At 35.8% G+C, this 21,163-nt stretch overlaps 1 protein-coding gene across 1 annotated transcript; it reads right to left on the bottom strand.

Annotated features, from left to right (window-relative positions):
* Nucleotides 1-19,728: 19,728 nt before the first annotated feature.
* On the bottom strand, nt 19,729-20,664 carry LOC130045146 (olfactory receptor 4C15-like). Its single transcript, XM_056137851.1, has one exon. It carries the CDS (start codon nt 20,662-20,664, stop codon nt 19,729-19,731), a length of 936 nt encoding a protein of 311 aa, XP_055993826.1.
* Between the last annotated feature and the right edge of the window lie 499 nt (nt 20,665-21,163).

A 21,163-nucleotide genomic window follows, 5' to 3' on the forward strand; every position in this document is an offset into this window, starting at 1 on the left:
AATTTTCCAGAAAACACTCAAAGCTGCCACGCTGACTATAAAAACCTACAATTAAAATGACAAGGTTACATCAGAGAAGTTTATTATCATAGGTACTCACAAATTTGTCTTTCCATGTGGTGCTTTCTATTCTGTGCTTCTTTCATTTTTGGAACCAGAAAAACAGAAAGATCTTAAAATGCAATAGTGCAATATCAGTGGAAATTCATTTATTCATCATAAAGTAGTGCTAGATAGAGAGTTTCTCTAGAGGAACAAACCCAAATGTGACAGGATTGGGAACCTATTTTAATTTTTGTTTTCCAACCTAGATCACTTAGTTATGGTTTCCTAAAGTAAGTTGTTAAAAGAGATTTTGAAGCCATATCTTAGTTCTGTGTGATCAGGACATCAATTTACTTAACATGTTGGGCACCACATTGTAATAACAGGCATACAGATTCAATATGTCCCTAATCAGAATGTCTTATCAAAAAAGGGAAAAAGATGTCATGGCACTTTAGAATCATAGCTCTTCTCCCAAAATTGCTGGATTTGACTTAAGTGATAGGACTTTTAAGATAAATTAGTCAGGCCATATGAAAGAGAACTGTTATTAAAAATATTGAGTTCTATAAATATACAAAGCACATTACAAAATAGGTGAGAACTCATAATCCAGCAGAAGTCATACACTGACTTCTGCAGAAGGTCAGGGATTCCAGTAGGCCAGGGATCCCTCTTTGAGCACCAAGGCTGTTATATAAAGTGCAGTACAAAGGCCATAGTCCTGCTGGGATTCACACAACCTACAGAAGCTTGAGGTCCCTACCATAGCTACACACTGCTTCCATACCCCTGCAGGTGAGACATTTGCACTGAACTTGCACTGCAGAGGCTTGGCAGCCTCCAACCATTCCACACTTATACTAGCTTTTGCATGATACTACCCACAATCACCTACTCCCACAAAAAATGAACAAAGTCAACCATGGTAGTAAGAAATCCTAGAACCCTAAACTACAGCTGAAGTAGTGACAGGGCCAATGGCACTAAAAGTTTCCCAGGATCCTTGCACAAAATTCTAAACAACTGGTGAGTGACAACCAAAAATGTCAGAAGAGCTCCAATAGGGAAGTATCTTTATGTGATAACTAAGGGCAATTCTCTGTTTACCCAGAGCATGCCCATGCAGGAGAACACGAGTGATGAATGACAAAGATGCAATGCTAGACTGCAACAGACACAATGAGGAAGCAGCAGCAAAATACCATCACATTTGCAGAATGAAGATAGCCTGGACAACTCAATTGGATGTAGAACCTCACAGATAACGACTATAGCTAGAACATAATGAGGATGCTTAATAAGATCGAAGAAAAAGTGCTACAGGTATAAGAAAGCATAAAAACAGAAATTAAAAACTGTAAACAGAAGTGACAGAAATAAAGAGTTAGGTTAGAGAACTTGAAAATCAAATGAAGGCCTTGTAATCAATTACTATTGATGAACATAGATGTGAAGATTCTCAACAAACTATTAGTCAACCAAATACAAGATATATCAGAGAGATCATTCATCAATACCAAGTAAGATTCATGGTTTAATATACTCAAGTCAATCAACATGATACAGCACATCAATATAAGAAAAAAAATACCCATCTTACAATATCAATAGATGTAGAGAAAGCATTCAAAAAGATGCAAACACATTCATGATATGCTCTCAATAAAGTGGAATATGAGAGAAACTTCAATAGAGTTAAAGCTAATTACCACAAGTTCACAACACACATCGAACTCGATGGTGAAAATTGAAAACCTTTTCTCAAATTAAGTCATAAGACAAGGATGCTCACTCTCATCACTACTATTTGATTTAGTGCTGGAAGTCCTTGCCATAGCAAGTAGGCAAGAAAGAGATATTAAAGGCATTCAGATTAGAAAAGAAGCCAGGCTCACTGTTTGCAGAGACATGAAACTACACTTTGAAAATACTAAAGACCCTGCAAAGAAACTCCAAGAAAATGAATATTTTTATCTTTGAGTAGCAGACTGCAAAATCAATGGACAAACCGTGGCTTTTTCACATACAAATAATAAAACAGAGTGAAATGTAAAAAATTTAATCCCATTCAGCAGTTTTTCCTCAGAAAAACTAGTTCCTGGGAATAATTTAACAAAAGAGGTAAAGGACTTATGTAGAGAAAATTATAAGTCATTACAAAATAAAATAAAAGGACACAGGGAAATGGAAACATCCCTTCTTCATGGGTAGGAAGTATCAACATTTGTCAAAATGGCAATCTTCCCATTTTGATTGATCCCATTGAAGATACAATGTAGTTGAAATAGAAATATTCATGATGCGTTTAAAAATGTTTAAACACATATTTCAATTTATAATATATGTTTATAGATTAAATATGCCTGGAATTCACATGGAATAATGAGTCCTGCTGAATAAACCAAAGAAATCACGGGTAAAAATAAGATAGGAGACTTCGCTTTCCTCTACTTAAAACTATGTGCAAAGCTATAGTCATCAAAACAGTATGGTATTGAACTAAGGTTAGACTTTCAAGTCAATGTTACAAAATTAAAAGTCGAGAGACAGATCCTCAAGTATGGGCACACTTAACGTTTATAAAAAGAGAAAAAATGAAGTAGAGCAAGAAAAGTTTCTTTATCAAATGGTGTTGAGATAACTGGTTGATCACACCATGAACAATGAAAATCAAAACAGATTAAAGACCTTGACATAAGACTTGATCCATCAATTGCATTGAAGAAAATTTAGGTATAAAATTGAAGAAAACATAAGCATGAAAGCAAATGCTATCTTCAATAACTCAACACCATTGGCCAAGTGAACATAAGCAAAGATGAATGTGACCATCAAACTGAGAAGCTTCTGCACCACAAAAGAAACAAGGACAAGAGAAAGAAGACAACCCACAGATAGAGAGAGACTATTTTCACATTACTTATCACACAGATGATTATTATCAAAATATATAAATCTCTGGTTGAATTTTACAAGAATAAAACAAACAGTGACACAAGTAAATGAGATACAGAGATACAAACAGAAACTCTCAAAAGATGGCCAAAAAGCATATATATCACTTGTTGTCTAGAAAATGCAAATATAAACAACAATGAGATATCATCTCAGACCAGTGAAACTGCCACACATCACAAAGAACAAAAACAACCAGTGATGTTGGAGATGTGAGGAAAAAATTCAGTGTCAGTGGAAACATTTACTGGTCCAACATTTTTGGAAAACAATACTGACACTCCTTAAAAAACTAGGAATCAAGTTACTATATGAACCAGCAACTCCACTACTTGATATCAACCCCAATACCAAAAAAAAAAAACAGAAAGGACATTTGTACTCCTATAGTTTTTGCAGCCAAATATGCAATAGCCAAACTGGAATAAACCCAGTGTCCAAGATCAGATAATTAGATAAAGAAACCATGGTATGTATACATAATAGAATTATAAGAAAAAATAAAATCATGAGATTAGCTGCTACATGATGAATCTGGAGGGTATCATGTTGACTGAAGTTAATCCAAAGGAAAAGAACAGACACAGAATGATTTCTCTTATATGTGGGATATAAAGAAATATTGTAGGGGTATAACAAATATCCAGCAGAAAAAATGAGAAGTAATCTTTGGTAGTGGGCCCCCAGGGGAGAAAGCAGGTGGAAGGGGCAATGAGGAATTAGCTAGGAGGGAGCTGATGCTGGGAAATTCTTGAGAAGGAAGTGGACATGACAGGTGGGGTGGGGGGGAGGGTTGGTGAGGATTGCCTTATGCATGAAATCTTATCATGAAGAATTGTAAACTGTGGCACCTCAAATAAAATAAAATTAAATAAAAATATGAAAAGGTTGCATCTATTACATGTTGAAAATATAAGTGTTTTAAAATGCTACTGTCAAGAACTGTCCTCATTTTAAGTTTAATCATAATAGTAAAATTATGTAATTTTACGCCGTGTAATCCCATCAGCGGCCAAGACTCAGAGACTATAAAATCCAGATCCCGGATGAGAACAGTGCAGTCTTCTGCCCCCGCGCCTGGGTGTTCCTTCCTGGGGCTCCTTGGAGGGGAGCGGGTTGAGCTTTCCTCCCCGCCCCGACCAGGGCTCCGGCAGCCGAAGACCTCCAGGACCAGCCACCACCATGCTGAGACCACTCTCTGCACACATGAAGGTACTGGCAGAGGGACAAAGCCACGCGGGTTCCGGGGCCGAGACCTCCAAGCCTACTTGGATTGGAGTCGAGCATCTTCCACCCAGATCCTCCAAATTCCAGTAGGCGTGGGTCACACCCACCACCTGACCCCCTGGTGCCGTGTAATCCCATCAGCGGCCAAGACCCAGAGACTATAAAATCCAGATCCCGGAACCTGACATCTTATCAGAACTTTTTTTTTTTTATGACATCTTATTGTCTCATTCCTACTTTGGACAAACTTGCAGGCTATCGAATGTAGCCTGCCCACAGGCGTACCAAATATGCCAAATACCAGTAACAATGATGGGTCTCATTCTCCTAAAGAGCCTTGAATATAATCTCAGGGCTAGGATGAAAGAGACGTTACTGGGGCCTGCTCGAGGCAATCGATGAATAACAGGATGATGAAATGAATGAAATGAAAAATAGTAAAATAATTATTAAAGCATTATTGCCTAATTAACTACCAATGTTACACCTTCTATCCATATTTGCCTGTAGAAAAGTTATCATTTAAGGTATTATTACAAACAAATAATTGTAATAATACCTTGTTGATGTTGATTTGGGATTCAAATATAAACCTTTACTTGGCAAGTCCAGTTCATGCCTACTGTGTCAACATAAACAGGAGCAAGAAAGTATCCTTTCTCAACGAAAAAATTCAGAGAATGGGTGACTGTTCTGTTTGTAATTCACAAATAGAAGTTAAAGAAGTAACAAAGATACATAGTAAGTGTTGTGTGAATGTTCTTTTGGTTGGAGTCACTGAGATAGAAACACAAGAGGAATTCTACGTTGGTCTGCAGGGCAACTTTTGCCAGAGCAAGCTAGTAGCCCTCCTGCCCAATGTAGAATTCCTCTTGCGTTTCTATCTCAGCCTGTCTGACCGAAAGATTATTCACACAAGTAAGAAATAGAACAATATGCTGAATATAGATGAATCTTGAAGTTTTATTCACTACTTATAAGTTACATGTAAAATCTTCTCCAATTTGATTTAGCATTACTTCCTGAGCTATAACTATTTGAAATTAACTCTCCCGGAAAGTACACGTGTTCACATATCAATTCCCTACGTCTATCAACAGATTATGACAAGAATGATTTCCAATTATTTTCTACCAGGACAATACAAAAGTGTAGCTGATGATACTGTGCCTTTACTGATTGAAGTTTCTCTTGTTTCTCATTTAGAAAGTCAGGCATTTTACCCACAGAAATATTTTCTTTTAATCATCCAGAAAATTCTTTCAACTTCTCAGTTCATTTCCAGTTACAACTGCCAAGAACAGTTTTAACCTCATTGCCTCTAATACAGAAACCATCAATAATTTTTATGATATAAGCATATGCATAAGGTCTATATTTAATATGTTAAAACTATGAGACTTACAGTACAAACACAATTTATATTCTATAAATATAAAATGAACCCTCCCAAACTCACAATGTTAAAAAACCCCTACCCATTCTGATTTGTTTTCATATTTAATTCATTTGTTTGAAAATAAATTAATAATCATGTCCATTATGTATCCAAAATAGACAGCACTGCTCAGCAATGCCTGCACAATGAACTCTGTATCTGCTACAATTGTCACCAAGTCAGCAAGAGTATAAATAAAATACAACATTCTTCCAAGAGTCAATTTTATATTGAAAGGGAAAGCAATATCATTTTATACTAGTGTCAAAAGAGGAAGGAATGAAATAAAATGGATGATAACAGTTTAGAATCAAGGCAACTGAAAAAAATGCAAGACACTGCAGTAATTGATTTTCAAATGGAAAAGATATAGTACAAAAAAGTTGTTAATGATGTGAAAAAGCCAGGCAATTCATTTACCAGAATAAAATTGATGTTCGTGTCCTACTTTATAAATATATTAATTTAATTAAATTAATAAAGTGAGATTTTATTGATTATAATTAATTTGGATTAATTATTTACTTTATTTTATTATTGAATTTATTTGCTGATAGTCATGTGTCACTAAAGAAACCCTTAGTCTTGGTATACTCTTCTATACAGTGATAATATATTTCAAACTGCCCAATCCACAAGAGTCAAATAATGTTCTTATGCATATATAGTATGGCATAAGTAAAAATAATTGTTAATTATTGGAGTCACCATTTTTATTAAGCAATGCATATAGCAATTCAAACTCAGCAGTGTTCTGCACTTACTTCTGGCTCTGTGCCAAAAATCAATCCTGAAGGAACTTCAGGCAGCAGATTGTGTGGCCACATCTAACCAGGGTTGGCTGTGTGCAAGACATGCATCTTACCCTCTGTGCCATCACTTGACCCAGAATAAAGTGTTCTGAACCACATTATTAATCTAAAATTCATTTGTTCCATCCTTAAAATATTCAAAGGAATAATATAGTGCTTATGAATCATTCAAATGTCTACCTGGTAAAATCATTTTTCAGAACTGAAATTAATATGCTTATCCTGTGCTAAACATAATATCTTGTGCTTAAATTTTTTAAATATCACAAACATTCCACAAGGAATTTGATGGAACTACAATGATTTTTATATTCCCTTTGATATCAATTATAAATCTATATACCCTAGAGTAAGAAATTTGTTCAACTCATGCTTGTCCTAGAAGATTCTCTAATTTTGGCCACCTTCAAAACCATGTTTATAATGAGCTGGGAATGCCTTCAGGGTGACTCAGAGATCCCTGAGGCCATCTCTGGAATCTGGCTAACAATTTTTCCACTTTTACGGGGTGGGGGATACCGGAAATACTCAGGAGTTATTTCTGGTTCTGCACTGGAAATTACTCCCGGTGGTTCTCTGGGGACCGTGTGGCATACAGGGGACGGAACCCAACTCAGAGTGTGAAAAACTAGCTCCTAATCTGCTGTACTATCACTAGGACCTCCACTGGCTGCTTCTTAAGGTTATTAAATTGGACAGTTTGCTTCCCTAGCAGTTCCGTAATTTATTTTCAATTTTTTCATTAACAACTAATGCTGCATTCAAATATAATCTCCACCACAAAACTTTCATAAAAATACTGGATTGTAAGCCAGTTTCTAACTTGTTTAAAAAATGCTATGCCTAAGTAGATTTATGCATTTCCTTTAGACTTATGAATTATAGAGTTATGATTATCTCAGAATTCTATTCTTTTGAGATTTTATACTACTTTATTTACTTAGGCTATAGCTTTGTTCATTTATCTTCATATTTCAATGATTATGTTCTTAGCATCAATGGAGTGTTTAATGCGCATTTCCTAATTTCCATATCTATACTTTTGATAAATGAACTACCTTTATTTAATATTTTGCTAGATATTTAGCCCATTTTAAAATTAGGATAAGATAGAGCTGATTCAAAAATAGTTGAGAGATAGTTATTTAAATATGCTGGCTAAATTCAACTTCTCAGCTTTTGGTATCATCAAATACATGCCAAAAATAAATCAATTTACTTTTAATTGGCAGAGACTGCACTGTGACTTACATAACTTATTGCATTTTTTGGACGTCTCTATTCCATTTTCTAGAGCTTTTGTATGTTAAGTTCTAGTTCTATATCAAAACTCTAAATTGTAGTGGGGAGGGTAGGGGTGATGGGAGGGAAATTGGGGACACTGGTGCTGGAAAATTTGCTGGTAGAGGCATGGGTGTATTCAGACACTGTAGGTCTGAAACCTAATCATGAACAGCTTTGTAAGAGTCTGTCTCATAGTGTCTCAATTAAAAAAAATAAAAATAAAATATCTCTAAATTATAAACACACTGATTCACAAAGCTTCTAATTAAATATCTTTATTACATAGCTTCAGATATCTAAATCATCTGTGTAGGGAGAAACATTTTTTGGATGCCTAAGACATGAGAAATTCAGAAAGAATAAAGTAATGCTGAAACAAAGGCACAGTGATGAATATGATACATCTTATCTGGTTTGTATTTATCTTGAAAATAAACATAAGTATAGAAAGCAGGTTTAAGCTTTTGAAATAACAGTTATTTCAATCACTATACCAAAAGATTTTCTTGTATATAATACTTATTGAGTACTTAAAGCATCTCAAATGTTGTCTTATTGATATTAAATGTAAAATGTTACTATATTTTCCTTGAGTTTATAAAGATTATAATCTCTGTTCAAAATGAAAAATCCTGAGACAGAAAGGTTATATATTAGCTCAGTGTGCACAGTTAAGCTATAGTTTTTATATCTTACAACCTAATTTTATAAGCTAAAACTCTATTAAACATGAAGGTTGGATTATAGCAGTCATAGTTTTAAGTTGTAATTTTCAATTTGAATTTCTTCCTAAATATACAAGAGTGTAATTGTGAATCTTACCATGTGTAAATTTATTGAATGTTCTGGTCCTGGCAATCTCTAATTCTCAATGAAATGGCCAACGAGTGACTGTTGGGTCCACATCTTATTTCTGCATCAGAGAGAAGAGGAAGAGCATCTCTATTTAAAGATGCAGAGAACGATCCCTTCTATTTGTGCAGCACTGCTGAACATGGTTAGGGAAGGAGGGAATTAGAAATCAAAGTTTCCTTTTCGACTTATTTCCCACTGGAATTGAGAAATGTTTCCCTGAGACATCATGAACCTATGGAATTGCATCTCAATTCTCCCCAAGGCTGAGAATTTCCCACCTATATGATTTCAAAGACTTTTATCTGTTTTGTTTTTTCAAGTGTTGACAAAATCTTATGTCCCTGAGCAATTATATTTTTATAGAAAATATATATCTGTGCTTGTATTTATAATGGAAGATGCTCTTATTAAATCCAGGAATAAAATATCTAGCATGTCAAGATGTAATATACTTTTTGTGGTAAAGGATAACACTTCTGTTTGCTTATGAAAATGACAGAACAGAATTATGAGATAAGGCTCCATAATCAATCTGTAATGTGAAATATGGATATTAGTGTGCTATTTTATATTTATTTAATAATAACAAAGCTAGACATTTTTAATAAGGAGTGTATATTAAATTAACAACCTCTATTATTTTCAGTTCATGATCTTCATACTGCAGAACTTCAAAGATAATGTATAATTTTTAGACACTAAAACCATTTTTATCTTTCAATGCTTTATAATGAAAGTTATCTGGTGTTTGTTCCCAGTCAAATGTGATAGAATTAAAGTTCACTGCACTTAGCTCCTCTTTTGAAAATTAACAGGCCATGAATATGAGGAATTACCTCTGGGATCTCGATTAAATTCTGCTGGTCTCCCTGATTTTATTTCAGGACCAATCAGTTTTGATAACTACCCCCATCCCACCCTGCCTCTGAAGCAGGGCATTCCCTTTTGTTCTCTCTCTCCTTTTGGGTGCTGTGGTTTGCACTGAGTGGCAATCATGTTTGATCTATAGTCTACTTTCAGCATGCTTCTCCCATCGTGGGAGACTCCACCCAACACCTTTATTTGGTCCTCCCATCTCTATCTGAGCTGCCTTTTCCCCTAGCATGTGCGGCTGGCCTCCAAGCCATGGAGTGAACCTCCTGGTACTTATCTCGGCTACTCTTGGGTGCTAGTCTCCAAGTTTGTTACTTTATGTTCGCCAGATGAATGCAATCTTTCTATGTCTATCCTTCCCTTTCTGACTCATTTCGTTTAGCATGTTATTTTCCATGTAGTACAACTTGTAAGTAAATTTCATGACTTCATCTTTTCTAACAGCTACATAGTATTCCATTGTGTAGATGTACCAAGATTCTTTAACCAATCATCTGTTCTAGGACATTCAGGTTTTTTCCAGATTCTGGCTATTGTAAAGAGTGCTGCAATGAACAAACAAGTGCAAATGTTACTTTAACTATAGGTTTTTGCCTCTCTGGGATATATTCCCAGGAGTGGTATTGCTGGGTCAAATGGGAGCTCAATTTCTAATTTTTTGAGAATCGTCTATACTGTTTTCCAAAAGGGCTGAACCAGTCAGCATTCCCACCAGCAGTGAAGGAGGGTCCCTTTCTTGCCGCATCCGCGCCAGCACTGTTTGCTTTTGTTCTTTTGGATGTGGGCCAGTCTCTGTGGTGTGAGATGATATCTCATTGTGGTTTTGATCTGCATCTCCCTGATTAATAATGATGTAGAGCATTTTCTCATGTGCCTTTTTGCCATTCGGATTTCTTCTTTGAGAAAGTTTCTGTTCATTTGTCACTCCATTTTTTGATGGGGTTGGATGTTTTCTTCTTGTGGATTTCAACCAGTACTTTGTATATCCTTGATATCAACCCCTTGTTGGATGAGTATTGGGAGAATATTCTTTCCCATTCTGTAGACTGTCTTTGTATTTTGTTCACTGTTTCTTTGGAGGTGCAGAACCTTCTTAGTTTAAGATAGTCCCATTTGTCTATCTCTGTTTTCACTTGCTCGGCCAGTGGAGTGACATCTTTGAAGACACCAATAGCTTCAAAGTCATGAAGAGTTTTGCCAACTTTGTCTTCAATGTATCTTATGGATTCCGGTCTGATATTGAGGTCTTTAATCTATTTTGGTCTTATTTTTGTACATGGTGTTAGGTAGAAATCTCAGCCCATTTTTTTTTTGCTTGTAGCTGTTCCGTTTTGCCAGCACAATTTGTTAAAGAGGCTTTCCTTTCTCCACTTCACATTTCTTGCTCCTTTTTCAAAGATTAGATGATCATATGTTTGGAGGGATATGTCAGTATATTCAAGCCTGTTCCATTGGTCTGCAGCTCTGCCTTTGTTCCAGTACCATGCTATTTTAATTATTACTTCTTTATAGCATAGTTTGAAGTTAGGGAGGTTAATTCCTCCCATTTTCTTTTTCCCAAGAATTTCTTTAGCTATTCGTGGGTGCATATTGTTCCATATGAATTTCAGGAGCTTTCGCTCCATTTCTTTAAAGAATGTCAAGGGTATTATTATAGGGATTGCGTTGATTTTGTACAATGCTTTGGGAAGCATTGCCATTTTGACAATGTTAATTCTCCTGATCCATGAACAGGGGATATCTTTCCATTTTCTCATGTCATCTTTTATTTGCTGAAGTAGCATTTTGTAGTTTTCTTTGTATAGGTTCTTTACTTTCTTAGTTAAGCTAATTCCTAGGTACTTGATTTTCTGGGGCACAATTGTGAATGGGATTGTTTTATGTCACTTTCTTCTCTTTCACTGTTTGAGTATAGGAAAGCCATGGACTTTTGGGTATTGATTTTATAGCCTGCAACTTTACTATGCAAGTTTATTATTTCTAGAAGTTTCTTGGTAGAGGTTTTAGGGTGCTCTAAGTATAGTATCAGATCATCTGCAAATAGGGAGAGCTAGATTTCTTCCTTTCCTACCTGAATGCCCTTAATATTTTCTCTTGCCTAATCGCTATTGCAAGTAATTCCAGTACAATATTAAACAGCAGTGGAGAGAGTGGAATCCTTCTCACATCCCTGATCTTAGAGGGAAGGCTCTCAGTTTTTTCCCATTGAGGATGATGCTTGCTGTAGACTTGTGGTAGATGGCTTTAGCTATATTGAGGAAAATCCCCTCTATCCCCATTTTGGCAAGGGTTTTCATCACAAACGGGTGCTGGATCTTGTCCAATGCTTTTTCTGCATCTATTGTTATCATCATATGATTTTTATCTTTTCTTTTGTTGATATGATGGATTTTGTTGATCGATTTCCGAATGTTGAACAATCCTTGCATCCCCAGGATGAATCCCACTTGGTCATGGTGTATGATCTTTTTGATGAGTTGTTGGATTCTATTTGCTAATAGTTTGTTGAGGATCTTTGCATCTGTGTTCATCAGGGATATTGACTGCAATTCTCTTTCTTTGTGGTCTCTTTGTCTGCTTTTGGTATCAGGGTGATATTTGCTTCATAAAAACTCTTCCAAAGTTTTTTTGATATTTCAGTTTCGTGGAAAAGCTTAAAGAGGATTGGCAGTAAGTCCTCTTTAATGATTTAGAAGAGTTCACTAGTAAATCCATCTGGGAAGGACTTTTGTGCTTGGGGAAATTTTTATTACCATTTCAATTTACTTGATGGTGATAAATCTGTTCAGATATCCACGTATTCTTGGTAAGCCTTGGGAGACTATAGGAATCTAGGAATTTATCCATTTCCTTAAAGTTTTCATGTTCTGTGGCATAAAGCTTCTCAAAGTACTCCCTGAGGATCCTTTGAATTTCTGTAGTTTCTGTTATAATGATCCCCATTTCGTTTCTGATTCGATTTGTTAGGGTTTTCTCTCTCCCTTTCTTTGTGAGTGTTGCTAGAGGCTTATCGATTAGTATATTTCCTCGAAGAACCATCTCTTGGTTTCATTGATCTTTCGGATTGCTTTTTGGGTTTCCATCTCATTAATCGCTGCTCCGAGTTTTATTATTTCTTCTGCCTGTTTGGATTGGGCTCCTTTTGTTGGGCATTCTCCAAGCTCTTAAAATGTGAGGTTTGGTTACTTATGTGGGCTTCCACCTCCTTTCTGAGCCATGCTTGTAGAGCTATAACTTTCCTCTTAACATAGCTTTTGCTGTGTCCCATAAGTTTTGGTAACTGGTGTTCTCGTTTTCTTTAGTTTCCAGAAATCTTTTGATTTCCTCTTTGATTTCCTTTCTAAGCCACTCATTCTCCAATAGTGAAGTGTTTAATTTCCAGGTGTTTCATTTAGTTTTTTGTTGTGTGTGTGATTTACTTCTAATTTCAGTGCATTGTAGTCTGAGAAGATTGTTGATACAGTGTCTATCCTCTTAATTTTACGGAGGTATATTTTGTGGCTCAGCATGTGGTCTATCTTGGAGAATGTTCCATGCACACTTGAGAAGAATGTGTATTCAGCTTTTGGGGGATGAATTGTCTTGTATATATCTACTAAGTCCTTTTCTTCCATTTTTTTTCCCGCAGATGAAGTATGTCCTTGCTAAGCTTGAGTCTGGTTTATCTATCAAGAGGAGATAATGCGATGTTGAAATCTCCCGCTAGTATTGTGTTGCTATCGATGTCTTTCTCCAAGCCAAAGAGTAGTTGTTTTAAGTACTTTGCTTGTTCCTCATTAGGTGCATATACATTTAGTATTGTCAGTTCTTCCTGTTTTACAGATCCCTTGATCAATAAGAAATGGCGTTCACTGTCTCTTGTGACATTCTTCACTCTGAAATCATTGTGGTCAGATACTAGGATGGCTACCCCAGCTTTTTTATGGGAGTTTTTTTTTTCTGTAGGATTGTTTTCAGCCTTTAATTCTGAGCCTGTGTTTGCTTTGACTATTGAGATGTGTTACTTGGAGGCAGAAGAATGTTGGGTTCAATTTTCTAATCCATCCTGCCACTCTGTGTCTTTTAATTGGTGCGTTTAGTCCATTGACGTTGAGAGAGATTATTGTTATGGGATTTTGTCCCCTTTTCTGTTGAAATTTGGTGTATTTGAAGGGCCTTTCTTGTCTTAAAGTATCCAATTTAGTTGCTCATGTAACCATGGTTTTGAGTCTATGAAGTTCCTGAGCTGTTGTTTGTCTGTGAAACTGTTTGGTGTTCCTTCTGTTATAAGTGAGAATCTCGCTGGGTAGAGTATTTTTGGTGAGGCATTTATTTCATTGAGTTTTTTGACTATATCCCACCACTGTTTTCAGACCATGAGGGTTTCATCTTGCTGCTTTCAGAATTTTGTCTCTATCTAAGGTTTTGCTCATTTTTATCAGGATGTGTCTTGGGGTATTTTTATTCAGATTTCTTCTAGCTGGTACCCTTCGGGCCTCCTGAATGTGGTTGCATGTTTTCTTCAGCTCTGGGAATGTCGTAGCCATGATGTCTTTGATAGTTTCTTCTTTATCAGAGTTTTCTTCCTGTCCCTCTGGAACTCTAATAATTCTTATGTTACTCCTCTTGGCTTCATCATGATCTTCTCTTGCCATCTGTTTCCGAATTGTGAGTCTCTTTTCCACTTTCTGCTCTTTTCTGGAAAGTCTCTGGACTTCTCTTTGAGTTCACTGATTCTTTCCTCAGCAGCTGTTACTCTGCTGCTGAGGCCTTCCATTGAGTCGTTCAATTCGCCTACCAGGTTTTTCAGGCCTGACATTTCCGTTTGCATTTTCTTCATTTCTACCTTCAAATCCTCTTGTCTTTTATTGGCATTGCTTTCATTGTTTCTTTTAGTTCCCTAAGCATCTTCAGTAGCTCCCTTCTAAATTCTTTGTCAGAGAGATTGTCTAGCACTTCATTACTGTTGGTGTCTTCTGGGCTGTCAAGCTAGGTGGGCTTTTGCGTTGCTTTACCATTGTGACCTGTGTGGTTTAGACCTTCATGCTCACTGATACTATTCTGCTTAAGATGCAGAATAAATTGAGATGGGCTTAATGAATTATTGGCTAATGTGTTTCTGGTAGTTAAGCTAACCTAGTGAAAGTTTCATCTAAGAGGGTAACTTATGGTTACTATGGGATATGAAGGGAAAAATAACTCACGGCCATGTTAACAGCTGCAGCTCTGGGAGGGGGCCTTGCCGCTGGGCAGGTACCTGGGTGAGTGAGCAGATGGTGGTGAAATGGCTCAGCTTTGGGCTAGTGTGTTGTGCCTCAATTCCCGTTCCCTGCAGACCAAGGATGAAAACCGGCTGCTCTCAGGGGATCTAGTTAGGTGAGCAGCCCCGAGAAGGGGACCTGCTGCCGGGCGTGTACCTGGATGAATGAGCAGAGGGTGTCGGAAAAGTTCAGCTTTTCCAGAGTTTCTTTTAAATGTTCGTTGTCCATTGCCTATCTTTCATTTATAATTTACATAGCACATATGAATGAGATCTCAAACTTGTTTTTCTTCTTCTGATGGATTTTCTTACCCTGCTATCCTTATCCTCCAGTTTTCTTCAAATTACTGAAACCAACAAGAATTTATTTTTCTTTTCTTTATAATGTTTTGTTTTATATGGTCATTCATAACATTTGGTTACATTTGACATTCAAACATCAATCGCAGAATCATTACACCTTCCAACCAGCATATTTTGGGTGTTTTCATCCTGAACCCCAATGCCTGTTCCAAAGCAGACCAGAAGTAATATATTTTGTGTTGTTTGTTATTAAAAAATGCTAAAAATGCTACAAAACAGAATCCTTAGAGGAAAGAGTGTGAAAATTGTTCTCCTCAACAGGGGCCATTAAGATCTTCTATAAGAGATCACTAATATCTTGTTAAACATTGAAATGTGTGTGCTTATATATATATATATGTATATATATATATACCTTCTTAAAAATATATGTACATATATATACATATATATTGTCCTCTAAGATTGGTTGCCAACTACTTTGAACCCCATCAAATGTGGTGCAATACTCGTGGAGTATGAGTATGTCAAATCCTTGATTACTTATAGCACAAAAAAATAGGAATATTTTTTCACAACAAGGTGGGGGGAAGGTCAATGCATACATATACAAAGCATTTTATGCAAACTACTGTGTGACCTATAAGTAATCAAGGATTTGACATTTTGTTTATTCTATCTGCATCAATTGAAATCTGTGTTCCTTATAATTTGAGGATTAAGAGTAGTGACGGAGAGCCCGGCAAGCTACCTAGAGTATTCGATATGCCAAATACAGTAACAACAAAGTTTCCAATGGAGATGTTACTGGGCCCGCTCGAGCAAATCGACGATCAACTGGAGGGCCTTTACCTTTACCTTTACCTTAAGAGCAGTGACAATTCTGATAAGGGACCTTTTTTTCACAGCTCAGTTACTACCAGGTGACTCCTAGAGCATGTGACCTCTTTAAATTATGCTTTTTTTTTTATAATAATGGTTGTGGCTGAGGAGCTTCAAAGAATGATTGCATCTTCGGTTGCATATAATATATAAAGCATAAGGTTTTGTGGGTATGTAGGCATGCCTATCACAGTACTTAGTCAAATAGTCAAAAAATGGAAACACCCAAATGCCCCACTACAGATGAGTGGATTAAGGCATTGTGGAATATATACACAATGGGCTGGAGAGATAGCACAGTGGGTAGGGTGTTTGCCAATCCGGGTTTGATTCCTCCATCCCTCTCAGAGAGCCCGGCAGGCTACCAAGAGTAACTCACCCACATGGCAGAGTCTGGCAAGCTCCCCGTGGTGTATTTAATATGCCAAAATCAGTGCCAACAAGCCTCACAATGGAGACGGTACTGGTGCCCACTCAAGCAAATCAATGAGCAAAGGGAGCACAGTGCTGTAGTGCTACAGGAATAATGTGCAGCTTTATTATGCATTTTTCTGCAGTTTAGAAGAACTAGAGGATATCAGGCTGAAATAAGTCAAAAGGAAAGAGATAAGCACAATACATCACTCTCATATGTTGAACTTAAAGATTCACAGTAAGGTAGCAACAGAAAAACATGGGAGTAATCAGGGTCCACAGAACTGAGTTTGTGGTCTGGAGTAGAGGGTTGAATGAGAGAAGCCTTGGAAAGCTTGAGAAGAAAAGTGGGTACTCTGGTGATTGCTGTGGTGTTGCAATGATGTACATATGAAATAATCATTCATAGCACTGTAAATCACATTAATTTAATTAAAACTATCAAGTATTTTTATTTTAAAGTGGAGAATTATCATCCCATCTCTCTGTGATTTATCCCTGGGCTACACAATAGATCTGAAAGTCTGTCTTTATTCAACACTGAATACTTTTGCTTCCTGTAGCTTTATAATATAGTTGAAAGATAGGTAATGTGATGTCTCTCATGTTTAATGGTTCAATTAAAATATTAGAAACAATTTGTTTTATCTATTTGAAGGATGTATTTGAGAGTTTGCTTCACATTCTACTGATCCTTAAAGTGTTTGATAAGGAAATTATTTTAATGAAATATATTTTTCCAATCTATTAATAAGGAATATATTTAAATGTCTGATATTTTCTTTTATCTCTTCAAATAGTAATATATTGCTTACTAAACAAGTATTTAATATCCATTATTCAAGTTTTAATATGTATTTTCTTTGACATGGTCATGAATAGGTCTCATAATTTATTTATGTTAAAACTTTATTATAACAAGGTAGATATTTTTGGGTTTTCTAATTCTACTCTTTGAAATATAATTCAACTTTTTAAAAATGATTTCTAAGAATATTGACATTACTTTGACATTTCAATAGACAATATCTGTTAGAAATCAAATGATTTTCAGGTTTCAGATTCAGGTTTCGATATCACCTCTTGAAAAACCCTTCTGCTTCTTCCTGGTATTTTTCACTTCTGTGTTCCTCAATCTACAATTCTAGGGATCAACACAGTGCAACAATGATAGAGAAAAAGTCAAGTCTCCTAGATATATAATTGTCTCTTTCTCATTTCAGTTACTACCTCTCCTTTTCCCAATTTACCTTTCATTCATTTTTATGATTTCCTTCTAGGTAGTGTCATCTTTAAACATGATCAAAATCAGCTGTTTCACTGTTCCTTTAAGACACAAAACAGAACGTTCTTACTGGCTCTTTAATAGAATTTTCACATTGAGATATTTCAAAAAATATGTATAAAGTAAAATTTCCATTTTTAAATATAATTTTCCTCATATAACTATGCTCAGAGTAAGACCCAACACACAATATTATTGGTATTATTATATTAGTAGATACCCAGTATTTTTTGGTACAGTTCTAACATCTCTAAAGAAAAAAATTTAACCTCTTAACTTTTCAACAATAAATATTTTCCTATAGTAAACCAAATCCTGTGTCTGTTGTCATTAGTAGGAGTAACAGAATAAGATTCAATTAAAAAAAGAATACAAATTTTACGTACTTCTGTGAAATATATTAAACGGACAAATGCATTTTCTCTGGCTGTTAATATTAGCATTCTCTTCAGGTCAAAAAGTTTCTAAAAAGAACCAGAGAGAATAAAGCATGTAGGGCACTTGAAACTGGCTGACTGCAGTTGAATCGGTTCCTAGCTTATGATCCAATAAGGTCTCCCAAGCACTCTAGGAGTAATTCCTGAGTGTTGAACCAAGAATAACCCATGAGTATTACCATTTGACCCCTAGAAAAAATTATCTGGAGAAAGATTAATTTCCGTATAAAATATATATAATTTGATCAACAGTTCCTCTTATTTTTGAGTTTAAATAGTTATCAGGAAGACTGACCAGGAATTTTCTACTCATCTGTGAATTCTAAATCTATACTAAATCTCTGTTTATTAATTTATCAAAATTGTCTTAATATCCTCAGCTATATATTCCTAAAACCTTAATTTCACTTTTGTAAATGTCTACAATAGTGATGTGGATTAGTATGTAAAAGGGTCCTTACATGCAATGTCTAGTAGAAATTTTAATTGATATATAGACCTCTTTACTTGCAATGTATTAATTTGATTTTGTAACACAAATCTAAAACATTATTATGGGTTTTATTTTTGTCATTGTTTTATTAGGGACTTAAGAATAAAAATATATAGATATGTATATGTTGCTCAAACAATGATAATGTCCAAAATAGTCTCCTTATTTAAATGGAAGATGCCAGCTCTCAATGTTAAATAAAAGAATGAAAATCCACTTTGTGTGTTTGGAAAACCATAATTCTGATGTTGCTTTTATCTTTTACACTAATCTGAGTGTAAATCATAGGATTGAGTGAAGGTGGCCCAAGATAAAAAAATATACAACTCCTTTTTCATTTTGAGAATAAAAGCATCTGAAACCACATCAAAAAAGAACAAAATGAGAGCAATAATGTGTGTGAAGTGATTGTGGAAAGGATTCACACTACTTCCTTCTCAATGGTGCTTACTAACAACATGAAAGGTGAATTATTATACAGAAAAAGGATGATTAGGAAATGCACTATGCTTAGACCCTGTAATAAAACTTAAATGTTTTGCAAAAATATTTCAGCAAAGATTTCTAATAAAAATGGGGTCTTAGTATAATAATAATAATAATGAGTTCACAGAGAAGTAGCTTTGCTTCAAAAAATGAAATCTTTTACATTTTTAGTCTAAAATCACACCAAACAGGTGACAATATGACTCTGAATATTCCTCTGTGACAGAAACTTTCATCTTACCATATCGGTGTTAATGGTAAATAGGTAGAGAGATACAAATATTTTTATGAGTAAATCAAACTCATTCACACTGCAATAAAGATCATGATTTACAGTTAGCATAGAACATGCACAATTAAAATCAACACATCTGCAAAGAAATTGGGAAAGTGGTACCTGCCATGAACATTTTTCTAAGTCTCAGAAGTCTAATATTCCTTTCTAATTCCAAAAAGAAGTATAATTGGCAGTTTAAAAAATAATCCATGCCTTAAAATCAATTGCATATTTTTTTCTGGAATACCTTAATTTATTTTGTTTTACATTCTGTGTGTATGTGGGGGTGTGGGGGTGCAGATACAAGAGAATGCTGAGGATTTACTCCTCACTATGTGCTCAGAGATTATTCTGATGTAATAAAGTTACATTTAACCTTTTTTTCAAACATGAAAAAATTTATGTTTAAAAGAAAAATGTTTATTTTTCAACAGAAACAATCATTAACCTACTGCACAGTTTGCCAATGGCATTTTTCACCTCCTTATTTCTGAAAGCATAAATTAAAGGATTGAGTAAAGGAGTAAGGATAGTATAGAATATCTCCACGACTTTGTCAAAGGAGAAAGAAACTGGAGGCCGTGCATACTCAAATATACATGGAATGAAGAACAAAACCACAACAGCAACATGAGACCCACAGGTAGAGAGCGCTTTCCTCTGTCCTTCAGTGCTGTGGTTTCTTAGGGAGAATAAGATGACCGCATAGGACACAAGCAACATGGAGAAGATCAGGATGCAGATGAGCCCACTGTTGGCCACCACCAAAAGGCTAAACACGTACGTGTCAGTACAGGCCAGCTTCAGTAATGGGTACAAGTCACACATGAAATGATCAATGGTATTGGGGCCACAGAAAGGCAGCTGGGAAGTAAAGAGAATTTGAATAATGGAGTGGAGAAAGCCCCCTGTCCAAGCTACCCCCATCAAAATGCCACAGAGCCTTGAGTTCATGATGGACGAATAGTGCAAAGGTTTGCAGATGGCCACATACCTGTCATAGGCCATGGCTGTGAGGACAATCACCTCTGCTCCAGAAAATAAGTGTCCAGCAAACATCTGCATCATACAACCTCCATAGGAGATAGTTTTCTTCTCATAGAGACAGTCTATGATCATTTTGGGGGCAATAGCTGAGGTGAGGCATGAATCCAGTAATGATAGAAAAACCAGGAAGAAGTACATTGGGGAGCCCAGGAGTGCTGCATTGCTTGTGATGGCTGCCACAATCAGCAGGTTTCCACAGATGGTTGCAATGTAGACAAACAGAAATATGACAAATACAATTTTCTGAACATCTGGATTCTGTGAAATTCCCAGGAGGACAAACTCAGTGACAAAGCTTTGATTTTGCATAATTTCCCAGAAAACACTCAGAACTGCCACACTGATCATCAAAACCTACAATAAAAATGAAAAGGTTACATCAGATAGCTTTATTATCATAGGTACTCACAAATTTGTCTTTCCTTGTGGTGCTTTCTATTCTGTGCTTCTTTCATTTTTGAAACCAGAAAAACAGATGTTCTTAAAATGCTATTATGTAAGATCGGGAGAAATTTACTTATTGCATCATGAATTAGTGCTAGATAGAGAGCTTCTCTAGAGGAATAACCCAAATGTGACAGGATTGGGAACCTATTTAATTTCTGTTTCCAACCTGGATTACTTACTCATAATTACCTAGAGTAAGCTGATAAAAGATATTTTGAAGCCATGTCTTAGTTCTTTGGAATCAGAACATCAATTTATTTGTCATGTTGGGCATCACCTTGTAATAGTAGGTATACAGTGGGAGATGTCCCTGATTGGAAGAATGTCTTGTCCACGAAGAGAAAAAGATGTCATGGCAATT

Source organism: Sorex fumeus, unplaced genomic scaffold (genome assembly GCF_029834395.1).
Source record: "Sorex fumeus unplaced genomic scaffold, SorFum_2.1 ptg000007l, whole genome shotgun sequence".
In the NCBI taxonomy this organism is placed as follows: Eukaryota; Metazoa; Chordata; class Mammalia; order Eulipotyphla; family Soricidae; genus Sorex; species Sorex fumeus.